General features: G+C 35.1%; 1 protein-coding gene across 4 annotated transcripts in view; it reads right to left on the bottom strand.

Annotated features, from left to right (window-relative positions):
* LOC129240613 (glycerophosphocholine phosphodiesterase GPCPD1) overlaps positions 1 to 21,582 on the bottom strand; it is a 60,665-nt gene that overhangs the window by 5,852 nt on the left and 33,231 nt on the right. The window contains exon 1 of one of the 4 annotated variants that reach the window (XM_054876524.1): positions 19,502 to 20,245. The exons of 1 other annotated variant lie outside the window; for it this stretch is intronic. In XM_054876524.1, the coding sequence (XP_054732499.1) occupies positions 19,502 to 19,585 (84 nt within the window). In that variant the 5' untranslated portion in view covers positions 19,586 to 20,245. Of the gene's footprint in view, positions 1 to 6,086; positions 6,621 to 10,558; positions 10,650 to 19,501; positions 20,246 to 21,582 lie in introns of those variants that run through there. 2 more of the 4 variants (XM_054876525.1, XM_054876523.1) reach the window with 2 other exon arrangements.

Raw genomic sequence — 21,582 nt, 5'->3', positions numbered from 1 at the left:
CCATAGAAATATCAGAAAAAAAATAGGGAGAATGATTCGGTGTCAGTTCTGAATGATTGACTATTCGTAAGCACCCATTTGAGTATGTATAAGTATGTGTGTTCACAGGCACCTGTTTATCTGAATTTGTCATTGCTGTGAAAGCAAACGCGTGTCCCTGACATAATTTTAATATCCGCAAATTAAGTTAACTACCAACAAAGTATTATAAATAAATGAAAATAGAAAAATAAAAACTCGAAGTAGCTTATATAAATAAAATTTTTCAACAACAAAGTAAATATAAAATAAAATTAATGTTTTCCCAAAGGCAGCACTGGCATTTAGCAATGCATAGGGAAGGAAATGACAATACTCGGTTCTCTTTAAATGAACAATTGAATAAATAACAATTATTGGTAAAGTTTAAACTATAGGTCGGCTTAAACTGTAGGTGCCTCCATTTGTGGAACAACATCAAAGGAGCTCGGCCAAACACCCAAAAAGGGTGTATAGGTAAGTGCCAATTATATATTTATTTTTTTTTCATTATCATTTTATTTTATTCATTATCATTATTAGTTTTCAGTAATTGTGTTTATTCAATTTTAATCAGAATTACAGCGATATGATAAAGGGTGTTTTTTTAGAGGTTAGGTTTTCAAGATGAAATAAAACGTATATAATTTAATGTTATGGCCAAGAATTTAGCTTTATTATAAAGATAAAGGTTTGCCATTATGTTTTAAAAATGATTTCGGGCAAGTGGCCGCCGCGGCTGGCTCGAATAAATTCCAGCCGAGAGGCCCAATTTTCGACCACTTTTTGCAGCAATTGGGGCCGTATGTCAGCAATAACGCGCCGAATGTTCTCTTCCAAGACGTCAATCGTCTCGGGCTTATCTGCGTAGACAAGCGACTTCACATAGCCCCACAAGAAATAGTCCAGCGGTGTTATATCGCACGATCTTGGAGGCCACGCCACAGGTCCACGGCGCGAGATAATGCGCTCACCAAAAGTTTCCTTCAATAAATCGATTGTTGCGTTGGCTGTATGGCATGTAGCGCCGTCTTGTTGGAACCAAAGGTCGTCCACATCAACATCGTCCAATTCAGGCACGAAAAAGTCATTAATCATGGCTCTATAGCGCTCTCCATTGACTGTAACATTATGGCCGGCTTCATTTTTAAAGAAATATGGACCAATGATTCCCTCTGCCCATAGAGCAAACCAAACAGTGACTTTTTGAGGATGTAACGGCGTCTCAGCAATGGCTTGTGGATTATGTTCACTCCAAATGCGACAATTTTGCTTATTGACATACCCATTCAACCAAAAGTGAGCTTCATCGCTGAACAAAATTTTCTTCGATGCGTCGCGCACCATTATTTTCGTAATAAATTTGCACGATTTGCAAACGTTGTTCAGGTGTAAGTCTATTCATTATGAAATGGCAAACCAAACTGAGCATAAATCAAGTGACAGCTGTCAAAAAGACCATCTACGAAAAAAGTAGTGCCAACTTGAAAACCTAACCTCTAAAAAACACCCTTTATAAAAATAAAAAATAATTCAAACCAAAAATTTAAATATCCAATAAAGCATAAAGCGAAGTCAATCCATTAAAAGCTCTCTTGGAGTGTTTGAAATTTATTAAGCAAGTATAGTCCCATTAGTTCGTTTTATATTATCATTACTTTTCTTTTGTTTTTAAGTCCTTTTACTACCTTTTCTTACGTAATATTGAAACATGTTTTAATTGAATTTGAGTTTTTTTCTCAATTTACTTCTAAGGATAATTAGTTTTTTATAAGTTGCTGGAGGAAGTAGGTTTTTTGAAAGTAATATTTTACTATTTAAAAAAAAAATTGAATACATTTTAATAAATATTTTCAATATTTAATTCACAATTGCCTAATTTGATGCACCTGGAAGTAAAAGTTTAGGGGAAAAGAAATCCATTACTTTTTCGGTAGATGGATGTAGTAGCATCGTAGCATCGTCCAGGAGATAGGGACGGCCATAAAGGGTTTCAAACCAAGTGCGCAAAAACGTTATGCTAAAATTTTGACGCACCTGCGATCCTATTTCGAAACAGGATTGGAAGAAAACTGCGATCTAAAATATCTTGGCGTCCCTAATCGCCAATACTCAAAACTCTTTCAGACTTGATGAGGATGACTAAAATAGGTATACTTGTTAGACAAACTCTTAACAGTCCCAAGATCAGCTATACATTTCTTGAAAATTATTAGTCTACGCAATCCGCTTTCCAACTGAATAGACAAAATCATCCGTTGCAATCGATTATTCAATTATCAGCGGTGGAGTAGCCTGTGAGAAACGTGAAGTCGAACCACGCCAGGCAATTTTCATCATACGAGGGGTGCCTTTTATATTCCGGGATTTGGCAACCCTGGTGTTGCAATCTGGCAACTGACAGCTGTATCGCAAAGTTTGACATTTTTTGGCTTTTACGTACTCAGAACGTTTTGAAATACCAGCGCTATTTGTGTTGTTTACAGTAACTTAAAAGATTCATCTCGGTCCAAAAATGGAATTAAATCGTGAACATTTTCGTGCGATTATTTTTTACAACTTTCGACGTGGATTAACTCAGCAACATTGCATGGATGAACTTAATTCATTTTTTGGCGAAGAAGCTCCATCAAGGACCAGTGTTTATCGATAGTATGGTGAATTCAATCGTGGTCGTACTTCACTCCAAGACGAATTTCGTGAAGATCGTCCAAAATCAGTTGTTGTTCCGAAAACCATTGATGCTGTGCGCGAACTAATATTGCAAGATCGTCATGTGACCTATCGTGAGATTGAGACAATCTTAGGCATTAGTGGGACCAGCATACATTCAATATTGCATAAACATTTGACTGTCAAAAAAATTTGTTCGCGCTAGATCCCACACAATCTGTCAATCGCTCAAAAAAAGGCTCGTGTCGATTGGTCGAAGGAAATGCTCAAAAAATACGATCGCGGGGCTTCGAAACACGTCTATGACATCGTGACAGGTGATGAATCATGGATTTATGCGTATGAGCCCGAAAGTAAACAGCAGTCGACTGTATGGGTGTTTCAAGATGAGCCAAATCCGTCAAAAGTTGTTCGCGCGCGAAGCACTTCCAAGCAAATGGTCGTCTACTTTTTCGGAAAAACTGGACATGTCGCAACCGTACCACTAGAACAACGCAGAACAGTAAATTCTGAGTGGTACACAACCATTTGTTTGCCAGTTGTCTTCCAAGAAATTAGGAAAACCAATCGCCAAAGACGGATCACTCTTCACCAGGACAATGCGAGCTCTCACACATCGGCTCAGACAACTGCATTTTTGAGCACCCAAAACATCGAATTAATGGGTCATCCGCCGTATAGTCCTGACTTGGCATCGAATGACTTCTTTTTATTCCCGTACGTAAAAAACAAACTGAGAGGTCAACGTTTTTCGACACCTGAAGAAGCGGTTGCGGCATTCAGAATGCATGTTTTGGTGGTACCTCATTCAGAGTGGCAAAAGTGCTTCGACAATTGGTTCAAATGCATGCAAAAGTGTATAGATCTTCATGGAGAATATTTTGAAAAACAATAGAGTGATTTTCGATGATTAAAATTTGTTTTTGTTCTCCAATCTCGACATATAAAAGGCACCCCTCGTACCTACTAAAGAGAGATATAAAATGTAACCAAGGCACAACAAAACTCATTTCGACCGACACTTGCTTTCTTATTTTCTATAGAAGTAATGAAAAATTCTCTAAATCTTAGATGGACACAATATGCCTTGAGGTGCTCTATTTCCTACAGCAATGATAACAATAAAAAAGAACAATTTTTTTTCTTTTGCTTTAAAAAGACTAATACTAAGGTCGATCATAATTTCGTTATCTTTAAACTCATTTTTCTGAAAATGATTTCTGATTCAATTGTTGGATATTATATAAAATTCAATAATTATATAAAAATAAATATTAAATTGAAAAATTATATAAAACAAATCAATTGAAAAATTATATAAAAATATACATACATATATAAAATTGTAAAAAAAATGTAAAAAATGTAAAATTGAAAAATTATGTACAAAAAATATTAAATTGAAAACTTTTATAAAAAAAATTAAAGATTTAAAAATTATATAAAAAATGTAAGATTTAAAAACTATAAAAAAAATACAAAATTGAAAAATTGTATAAAAAATATAAAATTGTAAAAATATGTAAAATTGGAAAATTTTATAAAAATATATGAAATTGAAAAATCCCTTACTTTGATCGATATTTCAATTGGGCGAGAATATAAATAAAATTATAAATTTAGATATTTGTCAAACCATCTTTCTTTCACCAGTTTCTAACAGCTCAAAAACTATTGTCGCAGTATAAGCTGCGACTTTTACTAGGTTTGTAAGCACAATTTGAGTTATTTTACCCTGGGTGCCAATAAGCACTTGAGTACCCGGGAATGAAACACCTGGCCGACCTGTAGGTAAAAGTAGGCTTTCCCAGACCATCAGCCAACTACAGTGCTTTCTCTCTGCTTCGATCATTCAAATCACTGTGAGACTATTTTGCTCAGTTATGACTAAAAGGCATCTCGGCTGCAGTTAGACTAAACGCATGCTACCTCCAATCTCAGAAATTTCTATTAAGCATCCACCTCTTATCCTCTTCCCACTTAAAGCGATCAAAATAAACCCATTTTCATATTTTTCAGAAATGATGCACAGGCCATCTAAAGGTCAAGAAGCAAATACCGCAGATGCTCTTCTAAATAAGTCAGATATTTTTAGCCTCCTAGTCTCAGAATGCAATTTTGCTTGCGGATGTGGCTAAGGTTAAGCCAAAGTGCCTTGTATTTTGATTAAATGAAATTGTTTTTATTTGTCACCATAATACAATCATACCAAGTGTTAATTACTTTTTTTGTTAAACAAAGACCACAGACTCTTGTGATCTTCGAAAGGTGCTAGAAGGTTAATCCGATATAAATATTTTGTTCTATACTTTGTTTTTTTTTCAGAATACATACACACACACACATGTACATATACAAATATATGCATATAATATTTATTAGGTACTTGTTTCGCTCAGTTTTAATATTTTCGGGTGTTCAGCAAACCAAAATTGCTTTGATGGCTAATTAAAAGTCTGAATATTATTGTCGGCCATAATTCGTCGGGCTGAACATGTTTTTGAATACACGTTTCTTATTATATTCCATTATTATTTCAGGTTTTTTCGCTGCCAACGAACTGTACGATTGGCGATCAACGCAAGATCACGTGTGATCAGCAACCAAAGGTTATAAAAATAGCGTGAAGTAGCAAATAAAGCAAATTTTATTGTCAAAAAAAAAAAAAAATAGGTGAAATAAAAACTTATCACTCGTAGGCGAAACAAAACAAAATAATAATTAGCTGGCAGTGAACAAGCAAAGTGAGTGCTTAAGAGATCCGCCTGACATTAGCAATTCGTACATAAATATACACATTTATAAGCGAGGCAACTGAAAAATTATGCTTATCAATTTGCGTCAGTTAGTGGGCCCTCAGACTCTTTTAGACTATGCAAAGCGGCGGCGTTAAAGCTTAGCGCATATTTGAATTTGAACGCCTTAAAGCTTTTCTATTATGGCAATAAAAGTGCATGAGCTTTTCAAAGCTTTTCATGCTTATCAGCAGTAGAGAACACGCTTAGCAACTAGCAACAAGTACATATCGGAAAACTTTTCGCTACCACACTGTTGCGTGTGGCGTATGAGTAATCTAAGTATGTGGTCAATTACCTCCAACAATAGTACCTCACCTCACACCCAATGCCTGTTTACTTTTGTTTAGATCTAAACATCAAAGTGCCTATCAGCTGATAATGTCATCAAAAGTAACACTCACACATTTCCACCCTGTACGTGCAACCCACGCCTCGCATACGTAACATATATGTAAGTATGTATGTATGTACATATATGTATGTATGTACATATATGTAGAAGAAATATGGAAAAATGCTTGTGCAAATAAAAAAATTACAAAATTTGGCACAAGCCCGCCTGCTATTTTCTATTTTAACAGCTTTCAATAATTTTACCTCACTCTCACATATTTGCTTAACTGTTGTTGTGTTTATTGTTGCTGTCGTTTCCCTCTCTACATCTGCGGCTGTAACTAAAGCTTTCGCTACATCTACGCCGGGAATATCGTCAGCTGTGCCGACTGCAGGTGTCTCAGCTGACACTACGACTACGACATTTTCCACTGTTGCAATTGTTGTTGTTGTTTTTGCAGTTGCCGTGCTTGTGCTATGTGGCCTTGAACTGTAGGCGGGGAACCTTGTGATGGCTGCCATGTGAAAGCAGTCGAAACAGAGACCAATACTGCGCGGCAGCATGCAACGTTTGGCTGATAAACTAATAGCGAGCAATTTGTTGTTTTGTTGCTCTTGCTTGTGTGTTTCCTGGTGACTTTGCGGTTGTAATGCAACTGTTTGTGTTGTTAATAGCGGCGGTGTGGCACATTTTCTTAGTGTTGCCAGATAGCATTGCTGTAAGTTTTTTCGCATTTAATTGCCGATTCGACGTATTTTGGGTGACGTAGCAAAGAAAATAGGTTCTCTACGCGTTGCTTACACTGTTTGAAATATTTGTATGTATATTTATTGAAAATTTTCTATACGCTTGACACTCGCGTGCTTACTACGATATTTTCGGCACTCAACTAATAAATTTGCTATGCGCAGGCAACTGCGAAACTCTGACGGTCAAATGATTCAGTAAAACCTCGCCGGTAAATAAGGAAACAAACATAGTACTGTGATTCCTTTTATGCGGTTAATGTGAAGAAAATCGTTTTTAGATACAAATTTACGTACCCGCTATTGGCAATGCAAATTCTTGTAGGCATAAATGTGTGTATTTACTTTGTGCTGTGTGTGTGGGTGTGTTTTTGTGTTAATTGCTTGGTAGCATTTTTTCGCTTAGCGCTACCTAAATCCGCAATTACATCAGCAAATGAGGTGATTTTTTCTATATTTTTCGGGCGTGCGTTTTTGGCAATTATTCAATTTTTTGTGGGAAGCGCGAATTTTACTTGTAGATAGCATTTTGTACTTTTTTGTGTTATTGTTTTTTGTACGGCTTTCATTCTCTTCTACTAGACAGTGGATTTAATGCTACAATGAGTAGAAGAAAACTATATTGGTGGGGAAAACTTTCGAATGGCAGACAGTGATTAAAAAATTAAAAAACTTATTTTTGACAAATCAACAAAAACAATTAGTGGCTTATTTTCGACTACTACCAGCCGTCCCGCACTGCCGCCAGCTATCAACGTGGTAAATGATGGATTGCATGTTGACTTCGGAGCATTGAAGAAGACAACAGACATGGCGCAAAAGTGACGTAAATAAAGTTAGAAAACTATTAATTATAGAAGGAGTTAATGTTTGTATACCAGCGAACACTTTTTTTGCAAATATGTGCCGATATATGTATGCCTACATATGTACATATATATAAAGGCCTTTAAAAGTAATAAGTGACAGAAAGTATTTAAAAAATCGATATAGATTTTAAAATAACCTATTTCATTAAACATTTTATTACAATTATTATTGCACTATTTTTTATTTTTATTAAAAATTTTTTTTGTGCCAATTGAAAGTTCTCGTTTTCGAAATTCAAAAAGTATATCTAGTAGGATGCTGCACTAGTGCATTTGTTTTACGTAGGCCAGGAACAGAGCTGCAGCGGGACAGTGGGTAACGAATTGACGGGAAGTGATAAGCTGATTCACTTCCGTCGGAAAACTCGATCGTTTAAAGACAATTACCACGGTGACGGAAAACACTATTGCGACGGGTCGGTTTTCAGCTGACCTTTTGGGGTTACAATAAAATTAATTCTTAAGTCAAATCTTTTCGTTTGCTATACTTATGAAGCAACTCGTTGAAGCTCATTGTTAGATATAAATAACTTCCTTCTAAATTATGGATAATTTGCAGAATTTCTTGTGCAAATCGAACATGAATTGCTTTTTATTTGCCTGCTGTTGCTTCTTCTTCGTCCTCGCTATGAAGAAGAAGATAAAGCAAATTATTGTATATCAAATAAATTGCCATCAGGTAACCAGAAAAGTAGCCCTGAGTCTTCAAGCCGTCGCAGGAAATAGAAATTACTAAGAATTTTTTGCCGCCGCAAAAATAACCGACGGCAATAAATCCGTACTCGCCGCAATTCAATGCAAGTTCATGCTATTAAATGTGTTCTAATTTTGACAGCGGGTACCTGTTAACCCATTAGCCGATGTTTGTTGCAATTATGTTAAAGGGGTTAGACAATATAAACACATTGCAGTGAACATTGTTTAACATCATTTACAGCAATGTAAACGCAGAGCTTGCACAACAACGAAGCAGAATTACACGAACAGGCAATGATTGTTCGTATCTCACGATAAGACACGTCACACACTACTCCCTTTTGAAGTTTGGATGACAAAGCAATCAAAACATTATCACGATTGCTTAGTTAAAAAGCAGACCCCTACCGCAGTTCATTCATTTGGCGTTTTAAGCCACTCACATACATATAACTCTGTTACATTTGCACAATACTAAATCAGCATCTGAGCGAAAGAGCTGGTAAGCAAAAAGCGAGAGCGCACCTCACTACACTAATGTGAGAGACATGTTGGTTTTAAGACCGTAAAAACTAAATAAATAAATTTTTGCTGTTATATTTCATGATACCCATAACTTTAGCAATAGATTTGAAACACAATTCGAAAGGCAATCGCATCGCATGCAACAATAAATTTGCGTTTGAATGGTAGAACAACTGAAAATCATTAAATATGTAAGTAATTAAATTAGAGTTTAGTTTATTCAAATATTTTTTTGTAATCTGCTTGTAACTAAAAAATATTTAGGTTTAAAAGTATTTCTAAGCAGTAACGCTAAGTAATGCTGAGCACATAAATTACAAATCTCTGTAATTTTCAACTTTGTTTCTGTTGACTGAATGCGACAGCAGGCTGCATACTTTTTATTACTTTTATAGTTTTTTGTTCATTTTAACTGCATTAATTTTGAAATATTTAGATATAATAATAGATTTAGATGATTTTTGTAAACTGTATGTATGTATATCGAAAAGAAAATATTTTTATATTTTCCATTTCACGTGAACCATATTTGTTCTTTTTTTACGTTTATGTTTTTGAATTTACTGTCCGAAATAAATTATTATTGAGAAGATCTAAAAGTATAAGAAGTAAAGAAATTTTTTTCACACAAGAAAGAGAAAATAAAAGGGACTCTCAAGAATTAAAATTTTAATTTTATTTTAAAATTTATATTACACTGCGTTACAAAAACGAACTTTTTTTCTGTCCTATGAACCAAATATACACTTTTTCGGAAAGGGGAGAAAAAATAAAAATGCACGTGTATCGGCGATTTTCATGTACACGTCACAATTTTTTTTTGTTTTTGTATTTTATAACTTTAAACGAGCAATTCTTGTATGCATATCTGTATAGCCACACGATCTCAGGATTAGCTTAACGGATTTGAATGAAATTGGGCACACAGATAGTGTATCACATTTCTAGACTTTTCACCTAGGTGTTGCCACTGACAATGTTTCACAGGGTTGCCACCTGTTCGAAATTAAAAAAAAAAAAACAATTTTTATCCCCTTTCCGAAAAAGTATATTTGGTTCATAGGACGGAATGTGTGTAACTAGGTGTTATATGTGACCTTCACCTTCGCTCAATCAACGTCATTATGGCTTCCATTTTTCGTCATCCACAAGACGCATTTCACCTACTTTGCGCATATTGAAGGAATATCCCTTCTATTTACTTTCAAGCATTCTTAATAAAGCTGATTCTGCATGCTTGTATTTCATCAGCTATTTTTAGGCCACCCGTGCACAGTAAACTCAGTTGGCACACTTTAGAAGTCACGTTGCTGATGTTAGGTGCCAATAATAACTTTCAGCCATAAGTGAAAAACAAAGATTTTAAATTCAGTTGAAGGAAACAACAAATCGAAACTTTGCTATAGTACAGCAAATTAATGCGAGTATTGCTTACGCAAAAAGCTAAATTTAGCACACACTGAGAACAGCACGTGCGGCGTTTTTCACAAGAGGACTATCCAGCGCACGTTGATTCCTCGATTTAACTGTATGGGGGGTTTTTGATTTTGCATTTGAAAGTGGGAAGTAGAAAATGGGAGATGGAAAGTGAATAGTGGAATTTCACTTATATAGCAAAACGTACTGAAATTCCGCATTCAAAAAAAAAAAAAAATATCTTGCATTGTAATTCGTACAATCCTTCTTTCATGCATTAATATATCTTTCTCTCACGAGCCTTTTCTTTAGCTCAAATATTTTGCACAAATTTTGCCAATTTTCGTACAAAAATCAATAAACGTCACGTGGCACTCACACACCAAAATGCCTGAAAATCTCATCAAGTCTCATTTTCAATAAATCAGTGCAATTTCGTAGCAATAGCGTATTTCACAGAGCCACGTTAGAATAAATATTTACATTCAACAGCTTTTGATAATCATTTTCACCATTCATTTTTCACATTTTTCAGTCTGCATCGTTGTTTTTGTTTTTTTTGTTTTTTGTTTGTTACGGCACGCTCCAGCGATTATTACCCACTTATTAATATATTTAATTGCTTTTCTATTATTTTTATTTAATTAAAATCACTCGAAACGCGCTAAACCTTGGCGAGCGCTAAAGCTGCCACCCAATAGCGTAGCCGTGCACTATAAATGGTAAAGTACTCGTATTTAATTTTTTGACATCCGTTTTGTTATGCAAAAGTGCTGAAGCGCCTGCGCTGACTTTAGGCAGCTGAGTTTTGTTGATTCCCAAGAGTTAACAGTGAGCGTGAAGCATGACGACAAAACTGTAAACATCTACTCATGCCACCTTAAGTGTTGTATTTAAAACCATCAAGAAATCAAGGCGTTCCTTTTGCCGAAGTGACTAATCTTCAAGATCTGGCAATATCTATGATTAATTACCATTTATCGCAAAGCCGCCCATGAAATCGATATGTGACGTTATGTTCCACACATAACAGTAGGAGCAGTTAGCAGGCTCTTACGTATTGGCTCCAAAACTTGCAGCAGGGTGGGTATGATACAGAAAAAGCGACCGATGTGCTAGGCAAAACCTGTGTTCAATGCCATTTGTGAGTAGGAGTAAAATTCACGTGAGTTGTGGCGATTGATGTCATCTTTTGAAATTCATTCTAATTTCCTAAGTTTGTATATGGCTCAGTTATACAATTCTTGCAGCATTTGCGCAAAATGTTATACGCGTATGTATGTATAGATGTTGAACAATGTGTATAGAGTATAAAAGGAGAATAAAAGGAGTATAAACGGTACATGGAAATGCGTTTGAGAGTCAGCACATCACAACGAGATGAGTCATGGTTATTAGGAGTCCCACTCAAGGCATAATTTTATGCACGATTACACTGTAAATAATTACAGTAAGAAAGAGAAAGTGCTTTCGCTTTGAAATTTTGTATGTTAGTTTTCTAGTTTGGCAGAAAAAAGAACAACTCACAAAATCGTCTAAGCTGAGTAAAAGCAGCAATGCCTTGAAATGAAGCTCCCAAGTCCTAAGATCCCACCACCTAAACCTAATGAATGCTATTAGGAATACTGTTTCATCCCACAAATCTCACTTGTGAAAACGTGACAAGTTAACTTGATGTTTGGCTGCGAACTATATGGGCTCATGAGTGAGCTCGATAAATAAATGACCCATGATGGAAAGAATAATGAGATGGCGCCTATCGTAGTCCCGTTACTTTGCTCTCAGCGGATTTGACAACGAGTTACATGATTTTAGCTCCACTATGGCCAGATTACCGTTTTCGTAACTTGATTTAGCATTTTTTTTTTTTGTTATTTTTATTATTTTTTGTCTCGGAGTTTTAGTTCTTTCTTCATGACATTTTTCTAGGTGTTCTAATTAAAATGTCATATTTATAATTATGTAAAATATACATTTTTTAATAATTATTTAAATAATTCACTCAGTTTTATTTAGCTTTACTTTTTTTTAACATCTGGTGGCATTGCCCGCGATTGCAGGTGTTGCTGGTGTTCTTCTGCTTTCGGCAGTCAAATCTCTCTCTCGCTACTGCAGTGTTGCCTAGCTTTGGATATAAAAACGCACTAAAATGCCCATTTAAAGAAAATAAAACACCAAATCTTTATTGAACCACTTAAAGAACTTTGCATGAGTGACAAATTGTCTTTAGAAGGTGCGTTTCTTTTAAATAAATGTGTTATGCTTATGTACAATTTAAATTATGAGTTTTTTTGTTAAGCGAGACTCTTTTGTTAAGGGAACGACTTATTTGCTATATATCAGGTTATGTAACAAGATAAGGTACTCTTTTTGTGAAAATGTCGTTATGGTTTCTTCAGTATTTTGTGATGTTTTGTTGCTTATTTTTACAATGAATACAACTCTTGATGCCCTATGTCCCACTAAGGATTGATGACCGGAAGAAACGATTACACCTCTATGGTTTTAGTCCGCATTCAGTAAATTCAAACGTCTTTTAAAATGTGTAAAAAGGTTTTTAATCTTAAGAAGAGTTGAGACAGGGGCATTTAATATTCTTGCATAACCTTAAAAGGAGCAAAAAAATCAAATTCACACTTTCAAAATATCAAATTTTATAAAAACCAACTAATTTTCATTAGCACAAAAACTCTTCTCAGACTTGCCCTTTTTAACATTCTTTTGTAATTTATGTAATGTATTATAATAATACAGTTTTTTTTTTCAACTCAAAGTTTCGGTAGCTTTAAATTAAAAAAAAGAAACAAGCACAAAACTTCAAAATTTTCGCATTTTCGGTATAAAAAAGCACTAAATTTGTTGCGAAGAGCAAATGGTTGGCAATACTGCACAACTCGGAAAAACGTGACGTCACGCACTCTCTGATGGGCGCAATCTTCTTTTTATCATTCTTGTAAATGACCATTAATTCGTATTCCTATATTTTTCTCTCCCTATCTCCTATCCACCTCAATACCACTCTCTCTCTCTCTCTCTCTCTCTCTCTTTAAGATAAACATTATTAATTGCATTGCTTCCCCTCAAAATGAAACGTCATTTTGCTCTCTAACTTTCCCCTACTCTGTAAGTTTTTTGGATACCTGATTATTTATTTTGCCGGGCTGTTCAAAAATGTGATTGATTTCAAAGCAATTTCATGTCCTTCTAAGGCAACTCCGTGACCAGCTTGCATTGCGAGCGTTAAATTGTGTCTGTTTCTATTATTTATTACTTAAATTATCATTGTTATTATTATTTAATTTTGTTCGGCAATTGAAAATAAGTCACAAACATAAAACTTAAAATCATTGATACATATAGGAATTTTATTAATAGCTGTGTGGCGTATTAACCTCATATTCCCATACAAATACAGGTGGCAAATAAGACCTACTAATGTTAAACACAAATAACTTTTGTAATAATCATTTATTTTGGTAAATTGTTTTTATACATTGAATATATTTTATGGAAATTATGTATGAAATATTACATGAGACAAATGTCCACCATTTTTCTCGATACAAAGATTGGCTCTTTTTAATGCGTTTTCCATTACACCACATAATGTTTCTGGTTGAAGGCTCAGTATTTCGTCTCGAATATTTGGCGTCAGCTGTCTAATAGTTTCTGATTTATTAAGATACACTTTGTCTTTTAAATATCCCCATAAAAAGAAGTCGGGCGCAGTCAAATCTGGCGAATGAGGTGGCCAAGGGAAATCTGAATTTTTGGAAATCAGACGTTCGCCAAAAATTTCAAAAAGTTTTCAATCAATATTCTGTAAGAAGCTCCTGAAAGCGATTCCGGTGTTTCATCCTCATTTTCGAAGAAATATGGACCGATAATCTAGTGGCCAAGAGACCGCACCAAAGAGTACATTTAGATGGGTGCACTTGATGCTAATGTGCTGCCCTTGGATTTTTAGAGCCCCACAACATAACATAACCATTTAAATGGAATTGCGCTTCATCCGACATCAAAAAATGTCGCCGATATTTACGCTGCGTTAAAACGATCGTTGACAAGAATAGAAAAACTCGATCATTTTAACGCGTTGCATTGTACTGTAGGGTTACATTATAAATTTCGAATAACTCAATTATAACCCTCAAAAAGAGAAAAATAAATATGTCAAAAAATAAAAAAGTTATTTATGCTTAACATTAGTAGGTCTTATTTGGCCCACCCTGTACATGTACATACATAGGATTCCAGCCAGACTGAGGTGCCCAGCCGAAGGTGTTACTTTTTAAATCCTTTTTTTTTTGTCCTTTTCGAAGATCCTTTTTAAATGGTTATGTCCATAAATCAAAAGATTAAATTTTAAGAAGTTACCTGGAAGCTCAAGTCGTTAGCTATAATAGAAATATGTTAAATTCACGTCCAAAGTCGAAAAAGGTCTGGCAAGACCTGGAAGCCCAACGGAGAGTTTATAAAAAAAAATATTACATAAGACAAGTATATTAATAAATTTGCTGCGTATATCAATACTAGTAATAATTTTAGTCCCGAAATTTTAAACTTAATATCGGGATCAGGAATTTGTAACCGGAATTCTACTTTCTTCAATTCAACAAAAGTTCGATAAACTGAAAGCTGAATAAAGAAATTTCTCGCTAATTCGCGAAACGCACTTTGAACATATGTACATATATGTATATATGTGTATGTATGCATGTATGTATGTGTGAGCTCGATGTTCCGATTTTAACCCCAAGTTTCAAATTTCTCAAATTCAGTAAAAATTTAATATCGACATTCCACCAATAAAAGAAAACTCATCCACATAAAGAATCAAAGCAAACGGATTTGTGCAAATATCTCTTATATACATGTAAGCAAATATGTATGTATGTGCATACTCGTATTTATTACGTTATGTACGTAAAGGCCAAAGTGCAGCAATATACACAACAGAGTCGATAAACTTTAACTGCGTTATTTAATTGCGCAAGCTTTCTGAATTTTATTAAGTTAGAAGTTAGAAACTCTACACAAAGGTGTCCAGCCCTTCCTCATTGTATGGCTTATATTACGAAATGTTGAAAATAATTCTAGAAATCGGAGTTTCCATGGAAAAAAAATATACAGAAAATGAACTCCATGAGATTTTGTCATCAACAGCAGCACAAATTACGTTCTTAAATTACTAGGCGCCAACTTGTCTGCGCCATAATAAAAAGTAAAGGAAATGCATACTCATTTATAAATATTTGTATGTATGTATGTGAGTAAATTGCGTAATATGCCATTTCATATGTATTTCTTTGGAAAGACACATTGTTGTGGTTATAACTAATTAATTATTTATTAAAAAAAAAAACATATAAGAAAGGCAGTTCTTTGTTTATGCACTGCTAATGGTTTTTTGTTCCTTTCGTTAGACATGACGGAATATGTATTTTATTATCGCATGAAATAAAGTACAAAATGCAATTTATAATTTCAATAGTATTCAGGACAAAAAAATTGGCCAACTGATACTTTTCATTATATGTATGTAAGTATGTATGTAATCCAGACACTATTCCCCTAAGGTGATTTTGTAACATTTCCCCTTTGTATGTACTAGCATGCATATGTGATTTTTAAAGAGCTCTGATCGCATGCGAGCAGACATAGTAAGTTTGTGTACACTTCTTGGAAACAAAAACCATTTTGCTAAAATAGAAATGATATCATCGTCGAAACCAAAAAAGAAAGCAAAATAGAGAGCCAAACTATGCATTCGAAGAGTACAAATACGATAAAGTAACTAACAAATGCTCACAAACTAAAATACATACGGAGACATGTATGTAAAATATATCATATGATATCGGGACTTTGCGACAAGAGTGTCATAATCCGAAAAATCTAAATTCAAAATAATAAAAATATTGGAAAAAACGGCTAGCAAGTTTTCAATTTACAATGTCTCCCTAAGTGAAATTAAAGAGATATTTCGATCTAATGAGATACTGTTAAAAAATATCGCCATGAATTTTTAGCACAGCATAAAAGAAAACCTTATGGTAAGTTTTACATAGGCCGATAGCCCTGAACTCCAGTTGCCTTACTATTGTAATGGCTATGTATTATAAATAAATAAATTTTTTCAGCTCATCTAGATTTTTTTTTGTTTTTGACAACTTTGGCGCAAATGAGCGATATGTACACGGAAAATACAAAAATATTTCTAAAGAAATGAAAAAGAAAGTGAGATTACTACATAAGAATAACCAGATTGTGATCCGCAGTTTTATGCCTCCTGATCAATATCAGAATATTTAAGTTTAAGCAATAAGAAACGGAAGTCTGTGTATGTATTTATAGAAATCAAATCAAAATGCATTTAACAATAGATACAAAATATATAACAGATAAAAAATAAAAAAAAAATACATTTCACATTTTTCCGTTTTCAACAGTTTGTTTTTTTTTTTTGGGAAATTCTAGACCAAAACAAGAAATGGTGAAACAACGTAAACAAATATTAAGCATCTTGCTCTCCCAATAAAGATTTCCCTTCCACTGATTTCCTTTTCATGGAGCAAACATTTAAACACAAGGAAAAACGCTCCAGAAACCCTAATGCCAAATATACACCTTTCTTCAAAATAATAGCAGCGCGTCATATTGCAACGTTTCTATTATTACAATATTTTATTTATTTTTTTTATAAAAATATAGTTCATAGTTTTGATCATTTTTTTTATTTAATTTTTTTGTATAGTTCATGCTTCAACAAAAACCACATAACTCAAAGTTTCAAACTTTGTACAAAATCTTAAAATATTCAACAAAATTTAACAATAATTTCAAACTTTTACTCAAAATTAAAAAAAAACTGAAATTGCAGTCTTATGGCCTATGCAATGGGCCGGGTCGATTTAAAAATCGCTCATTGCTCTGTGAAAATCGTATTCTAGGGATCAAAATAACAAACTTTGCCGAAGGAACCATACCTCTAAAGCGAATTCTGATGTCTCCCAATTTGGGTCGAACGAAAAATCCCACTTTGACCCATTTAGAGTGCTCCAATCGAGTCCAAATGCATGACCGACCCCCACTAACTTTGGACGGTCGATCCATCCATGCCAGTGGCACACCCCCTGGAACTCCCCTGGGGGGTTCCCCATACAATCATTTCAAAATATCACCATTTTTGGCCTTTACATGAGAAAAGAAACAAAAAAGTTCGACCCAAATTGGGGGACATCAGACTTCGTTTTAGAGGTATGGTTCCTTCGGCAAAGTTTCTTATTTTGATCCCTAGAATATGATTTTCACAGAGCAATGGGCGATTTTTTTGCCTCCCCACAAATCGATCCGGCCTACTATCCAATTACATATTTCAATATTTTGCCAGTTTCAAGTGGCTCAAAAGCTGTGTCACCTAGAAAATCTTCTTTTTCTTCGTCACCAACCAGTCAAACTTCTACTCGGACTTTGTCAACAAAGTACACAATTTTGAATCATCAAAATTATTATTATTTTTTTGTATTCACAGTTTTCTCTTTTAGATGCATTTTTGCAGCCCTGGAAATATTTTTTTATATGCCGTAGCAAAAATACGTAGCCAGTTGCGGGAAAAAAAAACTATCACAGAAAACGGCAGCTGATCAATATTATAGCGTTTTTTTATTTATATTCGTCCACAAATCCTGCTCGTTGTCTTAACTGTAGACAGAATTCATGATATATTTTTACATCATTTTTGTGATTTCTTAGGCATAGCCTACCACAGATAAACATGACGACCAGATGATATGTATACATATATATATATAATTGGCGCGTACACCCTTTCTGGGTGTTTGGACGAGCTCCTCCTCCTGTTTGTGGGGTGCGTCTTGATGTTGTTCCACAAATGGACGGGCCTACAGTTTCAAGCCGACTCCGAACGGCAGATATTTTATGAGGAGCTTTTTCATGGCAGAAATACACTCGGAGGTTTGCCATTGCCTGCCGAGGGGCGACCGCTATTAGAAAAATATTTTTCTTAACTTTGGTGTTCCACCGAGATTCGAACCAACGTTCTCTCTGTGAATTCCGAATGGTAATCACGCACCAACCCATTCGGCTACGGCGACCAGATATATGTAGATCATATTATTCGTTGGCCCTTGGAAAATAAATTCATGAATTCAAAAATATCAAATCGTTCCCTCGACAGTTCATTCAATGTGACCGGAATGGCTAAGATCGGTAGTCGCTCGAGCATTGCCAATTCAACAGACAACAAATCACAAAAATGGGGGATATTTTTTGATGGTACAATAACAAGGAAAATAATAAAAAATTCCAAATAAGATTTTGGCTTAATACATATATATTTTAGGTTATAGGATGTTATAAAATCATATTCCTATGAAACAGTCGGTTTTTTATATTTTCAAAAATCGAAATACTTTGGAAGTTTGTTTTTTACAACGCTAATTTCTCTTAATTGTAAAACAGTTTCGCATATTATACCAATACAGTTGTCAACTATTTTTATTACTGCTTTTCCAAAAACCATTTGAGCAACTAAATTCACTGTGAAACCCACAGCCGGTCGATATAAAAAGAGAACGAGCAGCGGGCAAAACAGAAAATCAGCAAGCAAACCAGCAAATACAACTAACTGAACTCGACGAATGTATTTAATATATACTTACATATTTTTTTATTGCATGAGCTGTACTTTGTACCAGCAATACACACAAAAATATCTCGCAGTGTACAGTTGCCACAAAAATACATAAAATAAGTGAAAAACAAAAACAGGGCGGCGCAAAATCAACATTGCCAGCACGGCGAAAATGTTGCTATGGGCGCGTAAGAGAGGGTTAAAGAAGCCTTTATGGTAGAGAGCGCAAGACCAAGAAAGAAACACAAAGCAATGGAAATAATGACACCGACGGCGACGTCACCTGAGATACTTGTAGCATAGCAAGTCTGTTTGCGCCAAACACTCAGAGTGATTACTGAGTGCTGGCGTGTAATGCCTTGTAGCAGCGGAAAAGAGAAAGAAGCGCTGCGGGCAAACACTGATATAATGAGTACACTTGTGGATTACCGGGAATGTATACGCTGAATTTTACTACGATAGCAGTCAATCGATTTATTTGTTTGTGATGATAGAGAAAAGGTTTGCTTTTGGGAAAGCACAGCTGATGCGTCAGAAAGCAGTTGAGCGTGATTTTTTATATTCAAGTATGGATGTATTTGTATGCACAACAGTCACGCTCGCACTTGGATAACCTACAAGGATAATGAATACAGTTAACGCAGCATTTTTATTAGATAGCATCACAACGGTTGAGAGGTAACGCAGCCAATTAATTCAATAAAGTTATTGGTTTGTATTTATGCCACAGTAAACAAATTTTATGTATAATTTAATTTTGCAATACATACACTTGTGATGTGTTCATCCAGTAGCAGCGTATCGCCCAGGGTGGCGGCGGGATTTGTAAGCGTTAATAACATTGGCACGGACATTTTCCTGTTGCGTCTTTTTTCTCGTTTAATACTAATTAGTTTTAGAATTGGAATTTAAAGAAATTTTTATCGCGTTTTGCGTTCCCGTAGATACAGCAAATCGTAAGGCGGAAGCGGAAATGCTCAGGTTTGCCTTGATAAGCGAAAATTTTTAGAATATTGCGAAAGAAAATTATTTGTTTATAACTCAACACATCTTGTGATACATTTTTTTTTTTATTACTCAGCACTTTGATACAAACTGCCTCGATTTCTCGATTTTTGCCTTTTTCTGATAAATTCGGTTTATTGCTTATGAGAATAATTTTATGCTAGGCGTTCACTTTGTATTTGCCAGCACACATTGTCTTTTTGTTCATTTGGTATGCAATTTCTTGTTTATTAGCACTTAAAATTTGTTTGCTTCATAAATAGTTTATGCTTTTTTAATTTCACTTGATTCTTTTTATTTTTATTTCTCCTTGTTTGCTCTGAGGTCCTTCCTCAAATGTGTATTGTTGAGTAATGTGTCTTTTTCGCCACAAATTGAAAAACGTTTTGACAGTCGTACAGCAGGCACCGCCGCAATTTAAATGGTTTCTTCGCTGCCTTTGCATTTGCCTGCGCATAACAAAGGCAATTACGATGCTGTCGACAGCGACGCCAGCGCCAGCGTCAACACATCGTTATTTAGTATTCAGACTTGACTTACTCTCTCCATAGTTGTAAATATGTGTATGGCCGTGTGTGTAAATGTGTTCATGTGTGTTTGTTGTCTTGCGAGTGTGTGCGTGACTTTATTTATGTAGTGGTAGAAGAGCTTTCTCTGCCTTTGTATTGGTGGCGATTATGTTGAGATACTGTTGTTGTTATTGCTGTGAATGAGTCCAATAACATACGTATGTATGTATTTTCTCAAAATAACCACACTCACGTGTTCTTCATCAGTACGCAGTGAGCATAATAATCTCAAAGCTCAAGCAAAAACAACACAAATGAAACTAAAGCAAGAGCAAAAAAGTTCAGTTTTAGTCTTGCGAAATTATCAAAAACATATTTACACACCATTTTAATGTTGATAGAGACTGCAACGCAGATGAGCGCGACGAATTTAATTCAAGTGCTCGTTATTTTCACTTGTTTTGTTGTACTTTACATAACAAATATCTTTATGATTATTGTTGCTTTAATTGTAGGCGCGTGTGTGATTTATGCCTGCTTTGTTGTCGCTTGTTGTCACGCCCTCAACCATCATTTATGTACCTGCCCTCGCAACAACGTCACCGTCCGTGTGCGCTCTCACGAATCTTATAGATATATACGTACATATGTATGTATGCATGTACTTATTGTTATTTTATAGTCCTCATATATTCGTAGTGTTTTAAAATTCGTTGCTTTTCAAGCGGCAGCACCTATCTGCTGTTATTTGTTGCCAAGAATATGGAACGTCTATATTATGCAGGATATGTATGTATGTTTGCGGAGTCGTCGTACGCACTAAAGCAACATTGTACGAACACATCCGCACACGGCCAAGTCACAATGCATACTGTTAACAACAATAACGTCAGTAGCCTAGCCGTCACAAACAACAATATCGCCACTTCAGGCGCTTTGTACTATGCACTGTGGGCCGTTTGAACTGCTACACGGTACAAAAATCCGAAGGTTAAGCTACTAACTGTTGAAATAAACACAATTGTAGAGATTTTATATTTATTAAGGGAAAACTTCAAGAGGTGTATGGTAGCAGGATAATTACATGAGAGACAATGTAGCCCACTGTAGATATTAAACATAAATTAATATAAAGTATTCCCTTAAAAGTGATCGACTCTGGATAGGTAAGCCTGTTAACGCTTTTATGCCATTTAAGAACCTCTCATAAAACACGTTGCTACAAATAAGGTAGGTAGGTAGGTATACATAGTGGTTGTCGTTTGACACACCTAGGCCTGCTGTAGACCCATTGTGATACCACCGGGGCTGTCCCCTCTCATCACTCTACATCGTCC

This window comes from Anastrepha obliqua, chromosome 3 (assembly GCF_027943255.1).
Source record: "Anastrepha obliqua isolate idAnaObli1 chromosome 3, idAnaObli1_1.0, whole genome shotgun sequence".
NCBI classification, from domain to species: Eukaryota; Metazoa; Arthropoda; class Insecta; order Diptera; family Tephritidae; genus Anastrepha; species Anastrepha obliqua.
This window is presented reverse-complemented; position numbering and strand designations above follow the sequence as displayed.